This window comes from Rhopalosiphum maidis, chromosome 2 (assembly GCF_003676215.2).
Source record: "Rhopalosiphum maidis isolate BTI-1 chromosome 2, ASM367621v3, whole genome shotgun sequence".
Classification (NCBI taxonomy): Eukaryota; Metazoa; Arthropoda; class Insecta; order Hemiptera; family Aphididae; genus Rhopalosiphum; species Rhopalosiphum maidis.
Genome location: NC_040878.1, coordinates 19,471,646 through 19,485,208, shown reverse-complemented (window position 1 = coordinate 19,485,208; position 13,563 = coordinate 19,471,646). Strand labels below are relative to the sequence as shown.

Genomic DNA, 13,563 nt, shown 5'->3' with positions numbered 1-13,563 from the left:
GTACTTTCTCACACACTTTTACTTGTAAATTATCAGATGAGATCTATGCTTTAAAACTATGTGGTATTAACTATTAAACAATGAAACTGATGTTGAAAAATAATTTTAAACCTTGGACAGCTCCGATTTAAAACGATTTAATAGTTCTTAGTCAAATAAGATGTCATTCGTGTCATATTAGTTGCATGAATAGTTCCCCTGAAGTAAATTAATATAACAAGTGATTGGAAAAAAACATATAACATTTAATTTTAATAGGTTGCTTGTACATTGGTAATATTAAAAAAAATAACAATTATACCTAAATACGAAATAAAACACTACATCAAATATTTTTTACAAAAAATGGTATATGGCACTAAGTACATAAACATATCAATAGGAAAACATGCACTTCTAACTACTTTAAATAAACAAATACAATTTTTATTTTATATAACAGTATAAATTAAACTAAACTAGCTAATCAATAAATAGTATGTTCTTAAATTAAATGTTAGAAAATGCATATAATTTATAGGGAACCACGTACAAAATTGGTAAATAAATAATAAAACATTTTTAAACTAAACAATTATCATGGAATATTACTCGAATAAATACATAATATTCCATTAAAAATACATAAACAACCTAAGTAAGAGGATCTGAGAATAAAAAAGTAAAAATTAAATCTATTTGTGGCGTGCTTTCATGACGACCCTGAACGATTGTGGAGTCAGTGTGATACCGACTTGACCATCCATGCTAGGTAATTCATCACCATCAGGTAGACATATATCGAATTCGTGTAACAAGGTTGAAAAGAACAAATATAGTTCCATTTGAGCTAACGTCTCACCCAGACATTTTCTCCGACCTTTTATAAAAAAAAAAAAAAAAAAAATGGGACAATTAATTACTATTTTATAAAATATCACTTATAAGTTATAACACATAGGTACATTTATTATGCATATTATGTGTACATAGTACGATAATATATTGTATTGTGTTTAGAAAATAAAAATAATAGCTTACCGACTCCGAAAGGTAAAAAACAATCGGGTTTTTTCACTTTGCCTTCGGCATTTATAAATCTCTCCGGCTTAAACGCCTCCGGTTCGTCCCATAAGTTCGGGTCGTTGTGTACAAAGTGTTGTAAAGGTATGATTTGAGCGCCAGTCGGTATATGATAACCATTGAGTGTTACATCACTGTCAAAACAATACAACACTTCGTGAAATGCTCGCACGCATAATATAATATTTGACAAGTATGTTACATATACGAAACGAGAATAAACAATTTACCTGGTTGTTGCGTGTGTTGTGCCCAAAGGCGTGATACTCGATTTCCGCAGTACTTCGTATAAGGTAGCCTGTGTATATGGTAAATTGGGGTAATCGTCGAGCACTGGCGATTTATATTGACCCACAACCGAATCGATCTCGTCTTGCACCTTGGTCATCACATCCGGATAATGGAGCATGTACACCATGGCCCACAAAATCGTATTCTTAATAGTCTCCATGCCGGCCGAAAACAAGTCACCGAGAATTTGCTGGACCTGCCGGTTTGGATCCAAACCCTGAAATAGTTGATCCATCGTGCCGGCTTCCTGGGAGCGTTTTATCTCCAACAAGTAAGCGTCGACCAGGTCTCGAATGCAATTCGGATCGAATATACTTCTGTGTTCATCGATAATATTTTGAAAGTATCCAGCGATTTCTCGATGGTTATTCTTGATTTTTTCCTGTATGTTTCGTTCGTCATTAATATGACGTCTCGGCAAAAACAAACTCACCGGCCTCAACATGCCGAACAGCTTGAAACCTTCATCGACCATGTGCATGTACCGTTCGAAGCGCGGGTCGTTCGGTTCGAATCTAACACTCATCGTCAATGAACTAATTACGTTGGTGATGGCCAGACATAACGAACCCGCATTTAGATCTATTGGTTTACCACAAGCCTTGTGAAATGTTTCCGTTAACGTCGATACTTCGATCTGTGTACAACAAAAAAATAAAATAATGATAATAAGCGTACGTTAGGATTAAATTACATTTTTATTGATTAGCAAACGTCGGCATACAGAAAGCCCTCATTTACGCGTGATTTTATTATATTAAAATTTCGAAAATATTGGTTATCGTGTACAATATTAGTTATTGCGAAGTATAGTATTTATGTATTAACGATATGACGTTACTTACCATTATTCTGTTTTCCATGTTCAACCTGTTGTGGCCCGTGAACGTCATCCCCATGTGTCGAAGTACCAAATGCAAAAACTTCCTTTGCGACTCCCATAACTTCCCAGTACTATTTACCGCTCCTGTATACATAAAAAATAACGTTTCTAATAACAAGTCTGGTCGGTATGGAAATAACATACAGTATTTTATTATTATTATTATTATTATTATTCTAGCCATTATTCGCGTGTCCGCACACGTTGTGTAATGTAGTAGTAGTAGTAGTAGTAATAGTAATGGTTGCAGTATTGTAGTAGTGGCAGTAGCAACAGTACGGGCCACGTGATTATTTAATAATTAATATTGTGCCGGCGTATAGTATGTCAAAAAAAATTGCGACACAGTTTCAAAATATTATATTCAACGTGCATGATATCTCGTCATCTCGAGGACACGCGTATATATTTTATTTGAATAAAAAATTAAAAAAAAAATTAATAGCTTACATCGGTACACGACATAATATTATAGTATTAATAATATGCATTTAAAAAGTCGATTTGCGATGAAACGATGACGAGAAAAAAAAACCCATGGTAAAAATTACTAACATAATTTTATGTTCGGGTACAATCAATTATTACATTATACACACATATACGTCGGTCGTGTCGTCTTAATAACGTCCGAAAATAAAGACCTTCGTCCGCGCGCATCGAGCAACACAAAACGTATATTATTATTGTAGGAACGAACGGATTAAACAGCGACTCACCGTATCCGCCGATGATGTCCATGTACCCGTCGTCGGGCCGGCCGGTGATCTGTTTCATGTCGAACGCGGTCTTGATGAGCTTGTGGTCGCTGAGAAGTATGACGGTGTTGCCGCGCTGCGTGAACGAGCATATGGGCCCGTACCGGCGGGCCAGCTCGTTGTACTTGAGGTACGTGCAGTGGTTGGACAAAAACGGCGCGTACCCCAAGAACGGTACGCCCCACGGTCCGGGTGGCAGCGTCCTGGCGGCCCGCAGCTGCTGGTACGCCGAGTAGGTCAGACCCAGCGCCGCGGCGACCGCGTTCAGCCACAGTTCGCGGCTGTATCCGCCGCCGTCGGACATGGTCTCGGCCGTCATCTCGCGCCGCCTCCGCCGCGCGGAGAGCCGATGTACCCGGTGCGAACAAAACGGGCGAAGGGGCGAGGAGACGTATCGTGTCGGGCGACGTTCGTGGCGGACGGTAAAAATATTAAAATACAATATTTATGTATATTTATTATGTATCGGATGGATATATAACAGTATTATGTGAAACGACTTTTTTATTATTATTATTATTATTATTATTTCAAAAAAATCACTCCCGACTGCAATAATAATGTAACGCGCGAAAGTAATAATAATCTATACGATATTATTATTAATGATAATATCGATGGCGATGGTGATGGACGATGGTTGATGGTGACGGCGATGGTGGATATATAATAGCAATACAACAACAATATGTATGATACAGTATAACAGCGTAAGCGTGTATGTACTCTGCAGAGTCAGTGTTTACGCAAGAGACGCGTGCGTCGGCATCGAAGAGTTGGGATCACTTTTGAAAATAATCGTGGGAGAGTACTTCTTTTGGTCTTTTATAATATATCGGGGTGTCGAAAGCCCATATAGTAGGGATAGGCGTGTGCGTGCGTGTGTGTGCGTGCGTGCGGGCGTGCGTGTGCGCGCGAGGTAGGTACACCTCGTATAATACATATTATATTATATACGCCCGGGTATACAGGTGTGTGTGTGTGTGCGCGTGTGCGCGTGTGTACAGGTATACACGTGTATGCCTGCACGCGTGTGAGTGTGTGTTTTCTTTCTTTTTAAATATTTTGTTGTTGTTTTCTCTCTCTCTGACCAGCGCGCGCGCGGTTGTAGGGGGATACCCGCGATCCGGGGCGGCGGCGGAGGAGGAGCGCGAGAGCGTTCGAGATTTCCTTCCCTTTTTTTTTTTTTTTTTTCTGCTTTTTCGTTATGTCTCGCTTTTTTTTCTCTCTATCGCGCACGACAGGTGCCCACACGGCGTTATTTTTTCTCTCTATCGCACTCTCCCGCTCACGCACACGCGCGCACACACACGCGCACACACCTATACACGCGCGCACGCGGCGCGGTCCCTACTCCCGGCGCGCGGCGGTGACGACGGCCCAAAGAGCGAGTTTCGCCAGGCCCCGGCGGTCGTCGCGCGGACAGACGCGGCTGAGCGTTGGGCCGGCGCACACCGCGACCACCGATTATTTATTTCACGCACGTATACGTATACACGCACACTCGTAGATCCTCCCAACGGCAAGCCGCGCCGCGCCCACAACACATGTATTTCGAACGAACGTTATTTTTGATTTTTTTTCTCTTCGATATCTCACGCCGTACACATGAATAATATATAAACGGTATAACATATTATGTGTGTGTGTGTGTGTGTTTTTGTTTTGCTTTTAATTCCGACATGTCTCGACGTATTCTCAGAGAACTCTGAAAATGATGTTTCATATATTATTTAGTCGTTTAAATAGTTCGTTAGAAAACCAAATAGAAGGATATATATATATATAATAATAATAAATAACCAGAACATAGGACACCAGAAACGGCAAGTTGAGTTTGGGAACTTTCGCTTTAGACATTTATATACCTATATTATATTATATTAACGGTCATTTTCACAAAACGAGTCTGTTATATTGTTTTGTTTGTGTTTACGTATGGGAAAATAAATATTTCTAACCGTAGAACTTTCGTATATTAGTTATAGGTACTACATAAAAAACCTACGCGATACCTTGCCCAGTTTGTTGTATACATAGTGTTCAATATTTTTATCACATTTTATTTATTTATTATTATTTTTATTTTTTTTTTTGATATTTGTAAAGTTTAATGTATAAGAAATGTATTAGTTTGAATATTAAAAAAAAAAAAATGATTATTTATCGCAATGTACATCAATAATGCATGTATTGCTTATATACGTAAATAAATAAATAAATACTATTGATCGTACGGATTGGTTTCTAAATTATTTTCTTACGCGTGTTAGAATTATTAATATTATAATGATACTAATTATTTTTGATCGATAGATAGACTTTCAATATAATATGGATTATCGGTAAAAATATAAATATTAGTTATTACTGAAGTATTAAAATAAATGTATATAATATGTATATATATTTTTTTTAATCACTTCACAAATTTGTTATTGTAAGTGTATTTAAAAAACATATTCGTCTATGTACAAACGATGTACAGCAATTAAGGTACCCATAATGTTTTAATTTGGTTTTAAAATATTAATAATGTAATAATGGACGAGCGCTGTTATTATTGTGATCTCATTATATTAGTGTAATGAAATTATCAGAAAGACTATTTAGCATTTAAATAGACTTAAAAATTACTTATGTTATTTTTGTTTAATTTATTTACATTATACAATCAGAAACGGACTATATTCCTATAGTTTTAGTTGATAAGGTAATAATATATTTACACACACATAAAAATATTAAATATATATTTAATAATAGTTTAATAAACTGTAGTGACTCGCAGGAAATAATCCAGCATTAATGTACTTATAGATATATTGATACTAATAGAATACGATATTATCAGAATTGGTGAAAACATACAATAATCTTTAAATAATATTTTTTACCATATATTTTTATTGAGAGAGATGAACCGTTTCATTTACAAACGTATTGAACTTCGAAACATACTTATAATGACAATTCATTAATTCTATAGACAATAGATTAGCAATTCAATACAGATTCTGCAATAATCTTATAAAAAAAAATGTTAAGTTATTTGAAGATAAATTTTCAAAAACTACAAAAAAAAAGAATTTATTTTTTTATATTTAAAACCTTTAAACTAAAGAAAACTGTGCCAAAAGATAACAACGATTCAAAAATAGTTACTAAATAATTCGTCTGGTTAACATTTAAAATTCTAATCACAATTAAATTGAATATTGAGCGTTGAAATGAACCATTACGACTTATTTTGGATTTATTTCATATAATTTTTACTTGCTGCAAGTATTAAATATTATAAAACTTAAAATTTATCTAATTATTTATAAAATACTCTATTTATACTCAATAAATCTTTAATTATTTTAATTATTTTTTTTAGTAAAAAAGTTACATTATAAAATATATGTATATATGTATAAACGTTCTATACACACAAATTATATTAATCAAGCACTAATGAGAATCATTTTTTAACTGGTATAAATTATGGTAATATAATATCCTGAAAATAAAATTAGTTTACAATACTCAACTACTATGCACGTCGTATCCTGTTTTTTAAAATATATATTTATACAAGGAAATACGTGAACATTTTAATACTATGTTCTAACGACATGTAATTATTTTTTTTTTGTGTGTCTATAATATTCTCTGTAAATTGTTTAATGCATATATAAGTGCATTTAACCAACCCCCAATTTACAAATGTTTATATTTATTTTTTATATAAATAATTAATGTCATAAGTTGAATTCCTCCAATTATTTCTGAATCTGCACGCCACTTATTTTACATACAATAATGTTTTTTTTATTTCTCACAATTCCTCAACCCCGACTAAAATTCTTTTCCTCATATTTCCTTTGCGTGAATTGAAAACTTTTTTTATGTATTAAGTGAAATTATTAAATATATTGACGACTAATCATACCAATAATATACGATTAAAAATGTTATGTGATATTAGCCATCTAGATAATAATATTAGTACATAATTACTTCTTACTTAATCAAATTTTTACAATTGGAGTGTTGTAAAGTTTATTGATATAATGCTATGTATAATTAATAATTTGTATTATTATCTTTATAATAATTTGGAGGGTTATTTTAAGTTAGGTTAAATTAAAATAAACTGTTATCATTACCTACAATCACATAAATGTATACCTAGTAAATATTTTTTAAAATCTAGTAACTTTAGGGATCTTAAAATTGTTGTATATTTTGTTATACATGTACATGTCAGGTTTTTAGTATTTTACTATAGATATAATTATTAGTTTATTACTAATACTTTGAAAATCACGTTGCTTAACATTCTTTATTTGATTTTCAATACTTAAATAAGTATGATATACAAGCCTTCCGAGAGGGTAACTCTAAAATTGTAAGATAGTGTTCATAAATACATTTTTACTGAACAATAAATAGGTACTAATGTATATAATGTATGTAGTAATGTATCTTCATAATTTCTATAATCTAATCTAATAAGGTATATTATAAAAAATTCAATGATTTATCAAATATTTTATATCAGTTTAAAAATTATACGTATTTATGCCTAATATATTTAAATAGTAAAACTATTGAATATATGAATATTTGCATTTCTGTTAATGTAATCAATACACGTTTAATATGTGTAATCTGTGTATTAAAAATGATTTTCTTATCGTTAAACAGGTATACGTCTTAAGCTTTAATGAAAGTCATTGATAAAATTATTATCAATATGAATTAAAATTTGTTATAGAATTTAATTTTGGGTAAAAAAAATTATTGTTGAATAATTATTTTTTTCCTTTTAAAGCAAAGTACCTATGTAGTGTTTAAGGCCATTGTACAATACAATTTAACTTATAAATATTTATGAAGATTGTAGTTTACATTTGTTGCGCTAGATACATTACCCACCTGCTTCTTCGAAAAAACATCAGATTATTATATCTAAAATTTGACACTATATTTTTTTAGGTCTGCTCTTAGTGAGAATCAAGAAAATCAACAGTTTGGACGTTCTGTAGTTTAGATTGAGAGATTCTGACATATGAGTAGTAGTAGTATAAATTTTTAAAAATAATGTTATTATTTTAAATTTAGTATTTTTAATGCTATTGTAAAAAAAAAACAACACGTATATCGAATATTTAACTATAATATGTATAACTAATAGTTATTTTGAATTTGAACTTCAGTAGCAAACAGACATTAAACATTTATCTTAATTAAAAATTCCCATACATCAATATTTGTTATGATAATTACTAAATTAAGATAAAAAACAAAGTTGTATTATAGCATTAATCAGTGAAGTATAATTTATAAAATTTTTGTTTTGTGTACTTATACATAAAAATTGTTTTGTTTATTACAATTATCAAAATAATAAATTACATAATCTTTCAAAATATTTACGTATAAATAATGTTTAGTGTAAAGGCAATTATCCACACATTGACTGTATTAAAAACATATAAAAAAAACAATAAAACAATAATTAATTTCATTAGTCTTTAAATAACTATTTTTAATCGTATTCAAAGTACAGAATACTATAATATATTATTGAAGTATATGACAATATATATATATATATATATATATATATATAAATGAACTAACAACCAACAATTTTCCTGAGTACGGTTATTTAACACATAAATAGCTTATAGACATATTTTAAAACTAAAAGTTGGGTAACTTAATAATATATTATTGCCTATTGGTGTATTTCAACCTCTAGCTATCTAAGAAAATTATTAAACACATTCTATCATATCAATTTTATTATAAAACTATAAAAAATATAATACTTTTAAAAGAAAAAAAATCTGATATCGAAGTTGTATTTTCATACCTACTAGTAATTTTATTGGTTGACGATATGCTTGAATTGGAAATCAATAATTAATAATTATCGTGGTGGTGACGTTAAGAATCCAAATGAGTATTATAACCCATTACCCATCATTGATTTAGCAAAAAAAAAAGTAGAGACATTTAGTTGAAAAAGAGAGTGTCAGTTCTGTTTCAAAATTGAAAGCTTTGAAAAAATAGTTAGATCAAACAATTGAATAAAAAAAAAAACCTCTATAAAGACATAAAGTCCGACCTGAGCAAGAGTATAATAATAAAGAACAATTGATGTGGAATATATTTATATATATATATATATGTGATGTAGTTTCGCCACTAAACACTATGAAACTAATAACTACCTATTCAATTTTAAATTTACCATAACCACTAACATGTTATGATATTATATTAGGTATGAGTCAATGTCAAAAAAAAATCTTTATAATGCTCTGACATTGAACTTGAAAACGAAATGATGAATGATACGATAGAGGCCCGAAGATGAGTAGGTTGAAAACAAAATCTTATGGAAAAGCAACGACGCCGACAACAACAACAATAACAACAACAAAAATAACAAAAACAACAACATCGATATCATGCCGCCGCCGCCGCTGTAGTTGAGTAAGGTTGGTGTACGTAGAGAAAAAACAATGACGTCACTATACGATCGTACCTACTCGATTTATTTGCTACGTCGTCGTCGGTTGGCCCCGTCGCATATTGAGTACTACTTATGCTTTGTATATCTACGTCATCACATAACGTGTATCGAAACGAAAGTATATATAGTATTAATAATAATAATAATAAATATATGCGACGATAACCCCCGTTTGGGACATGTCTCTTCCACTGCTTCCACCGATTACCGTTGTACCGTAACTACAGGGGTCACGACATCAGATGTACATATTAAACCACCTCCACTTATGTGAGTTTTATAAGTCGCGTGCCACCTTTGACGTAATAATTTGGCCAAGACACGAGTCTCCATGTATTATTATTTCGGAAAAATAGAATTCCGAAGATATTCGATTTTTTTTTTAAAATTATTATCATCAATTTTACTATATTGTCTATGTTGTGTAATGTTGCGATAACAATTAATAATATAATATAGTACTATTATTCCACGTGGGTTGGAAAATTCGACGTTAGAAAACTCAAAATATTAAATACAGAATAAATTGTGTTTAGACATCTGGTTAAATCGCTAATCAAAGTAATAGACCATAAAGGTATATAAGAATTTCAAATGCAATATTTTAATTATAGAATACGAAATTAGTTGAAAATTTGAAACAAGTTTACAATTCAATATCAATATAATAATATATCATATGTACTGACTATGAACTACCATTTATTAATTCACAGTATATAGGTACTTAGCATTCACACCAATATTAATGTTAAAAACACAATATTGGTTGGACGTAAAATTACTATATTATATGCGTGTGTAGTATTTTCTTAAATGAGATTTTTAGAAATTTTTTATAACTTATAAATAACAAGAATTATTTCAATTTTTACGAGTTGTTTCAACTGATATCATTATAGATATAATATATAGGTACCCAGAGTATACTCACTCATTACAGCAGCATTCAATCTTTAATTTTCATACTACTATACTCATCTAGTTATTAGTCGATATAATTATGAATATTTCAATTAGGTATAGGTACTTATATATATATTATGTATATTCAGGTTGTGTGTATTTAACAGCTAACACATTAATCTATGTATGATGATTTCTGATCTCCGCCCATCAGGATACAATGGCTGCTGGATACTGGATGTTGTGCGCACATCTTGCTTTACTAACATGTGCAGAAGAAATAATACCTATACTATTAATATGTATAAATATATTTAAAATTATAAAGCAACAATAAACTATAGAATTTAAAAATAATTTAGAGCAATTTCGGATAAAAAAAATATGACATGTGAAATTGTTAGAAAGCAGTATAATGTTTGTCATACACTTTTCCTATTGAATGTCCAAATTAAATAACTAAATTGTTTACATTGAAAAAAATTACTATATTTATCGTCATAAATTACTGCTAACTATATATAGCTCCTACTACTAATTTTTCAATTTATAAACTCTAAAATGTTATTATGAGTACATGTGTTATATAATTGAGCTGCGTATTAAATTATTTCATGTACATTTACAGTAAGGTAAATTAATACAAACTTGTTTTAATTGAAATCTGTGAACTTTATAAAGTAATGACGTGTGTAAAGTTCATTACACCTATTATACTTTTGTTAATATTGATAACAGCATATTAAATATATTATTATTACATGGTTATATGCATACATTAAATAAAGCACTATAGGTACAAATGTATAACATTGTGTAAAAAGATAATTATTTTAAGAGAACATTCGAGATATTTATATTTAATTTTCAGATTAAATGCTTTTGTTATTAAAGCTAAACACCACAATTTGTTGTTTAATACAATGAGATAAAAACAATTATTGTTCATAAAATATTTTAAGGAATATATTATGTGCAAACTGCAACTACAGTTATCTATGCTGTGTTATATTGTTATTTTAACATTTGAAAATCTAACTATGAATGGCATTGACACACTTCTATCTCAACCAAGTACCGTGGCGCAAAGATTACTTTAAAAAAAGTTGGGCGGGGCAGTGTACTACTGCGGGGTAAGTGATTTAATTTTAATAAATACAAATATTGTATATAAAAATGTATAAATTATAGTAATTACATATTTTTCTTAAATCGTTTGAAAAACAATTCGGTTTATATGTAAAGAAAAGTGTAAAAATTTAGTTAAAAATAAGTATCTCATATAAGTTAAAGTTCTAAAGTTTAGGTGAGCGGAGTGGAGTGGTACGGGGATATACCGCAAAATATTCGTCTACTACTCCGCTTACCTAAACTTTAAATAGGTATATAACTCATAAGCAACTCGTCTGAATTTTGATTTTTAAGTATTGAAATGTTTTGAAAAATATTCTACTTCAGAATATGAAATTAAAAATGTATGCTGTCATTAAAAAAATTAAAAAATTATAACTATAAATAATATTGAAAAATATTATTTTATTTCTAATTAAAATTATGTAAAAATAATTAATAACGTTAGTATATTTTTAAATAACGAATGTAAAAATGTTAAAGAATCATCCATTATAAGTATATGTATTAAAAATATACAATAATTGATACTTGATACACGTTTATCTACCTACACATCTATTAATATTATACAGTATTTATTAAATTAAACTAGAATTGCTTAAATACGAGTATATAAATAATATATAAAAATTTATTTTTGAAAATTCAAATTTCAAATCTTTTTTCTTTATGATACATCTCTTTAGTTTTTTTATATACTTTACAAAATTTACAATAATTTTATGTGTGTGAATTAGGGGGTTTAGCTTCCTAAAAACTCCTAAAACTTCCCACCTAATTTTAATTTGTAATAAGTATAATAAACTATATTAATAGGTGCATGTTAATTAATATTTCTAGCCTCACCAGATTTTTAATCATATTTATGACAATGAATACTGTTTTGATATAGCTCTATTGCAGAACATGAATAATTTTGCTTATAAAGTCCTCATTTACGTATAAGCATTAGGCAATAAGCATTTTGTGTTGTGACTTTGTTTTAAGTATCACTATTGAAACGCAAATTGTAATCAAATACTTATTTTGTGTGTAGAATATTCAAAAATCAAAAAACCCTTCATTTTAATAAATAATTTTAATTTATGAGGTCAGTTAAAAATTGAAATAATGCTTTTATACCTACACAATAAACGGGTAAATGATAATCATTTGTGCCAAATTACAAATAACTATAAAGATTATGTAATGGCTATTTTTGACAATGTTGAGAATGCCTTGAAGTTTCACTTGACCGTGTTCACTGACGGTCGACCACATTTCGTTGTAAAAGAACATTCCGCATCAGATTGCTGTTATTGGCACACCATTATATTCACGTCGTATTCCATTAGATGTACTGTCTTCCACTTTTTTTTAGAAATTATTTAACATTTATTTTTTTTTTTGCGTTTTATCAAATAACAATTTATGATTTCTTATTAAACAACATAATAATACCCCGTGATTCTAATCCAAATATTTTAATACAAATTCGTGCTTATATCGCCACTAGCATTATATAACACAATGTATCCAATTGGATGGGCACTACCATTTAATCTATTCTGTGGTACTACTGCAGAACAGTTAAATAATTATGCAATTGAAATTTTTTATTTTAACAATAGTAGTCACTAGTCGGTATACAATAAATTCAAAACTGTATTCAATAGGTGTATTTTGGTCTTTGCTCACTTTCATAAAAGTTAATATTTCGCTTGGCCTGCAATAATAATACCTTCTTCTTGTAGATAATATATTATAATGCTAATCACGAATACACAATTGTTCATTCACATGCTTACCAACAATTAATCATAACCCATGTACTTAAAGTACTAACTGAACAAAGTATAATAATTTGATTAAATTATATAATAGAATAGTTAACAAACCATTAAATTAAACTACAACACATTTTACTATTTATTACATTTCCAACAAATTATACAAATTATTTGTTATTAATCTATTTATATTTTTATTTATATGCCGCATACAATTTTTAAGTA

The 13,563-nt window shown here is 29.8% G+C and overlaps 1 protein-coding gene across 1 annotated transcript; it reads right to left on the bottom strand.

Annotated features, from left to right (window-relative positions):
• Positions 1-353: 353 nt before the first annotated feature.
• Positions 354-3,800, bottom strand: LOC113550992 (cytochrome P450 18a1-like). The gene is made up of 5 exons (XM_026952975.1): positions 2,956-3,800; positions 2,199-2,320; positions 1,293-1,990; positions 1,021-1,196; positions 354-859 (listed from the first exon to the last, which is right to left on the bottom strand). The coding sequence occupies exons 1-5, from the start codon at positions 3,311-3,313 to the stop codon at positions 675-677; spliced, it is 1,539 nt and encodes a 512-aa protein (XP_026808776.1). The 5' UTR covers positions 3,314-3,800; the 3' UTR covers positions 354-674.
• Positions 3,801-13,563: the final 9,763 nt, after the last annotated feature.

Coding starts and splice junctions, on each gene's coding strand:
- LOC113550992 (XM_026952975.1), bottom strand. CDS start 3,313: ATGACGGCCGAGACCATGTCCGACGGCGGCGGATACAGCCGCGAACTG. Junction 1,197..1,292: donor ACAACACACGCAACAACCAG/GTAAATTGTTTA, acceptor TTGTTTTGACAG/TGATGTAACACTCAATGGTT. Junction 860..1,020: donor TTTTTTACCTTTCGGAGTCG/GTAAGCTATTAT, acceptor TTTTTATAAAAG/GTCGGAGAAAATGTCTGGGT.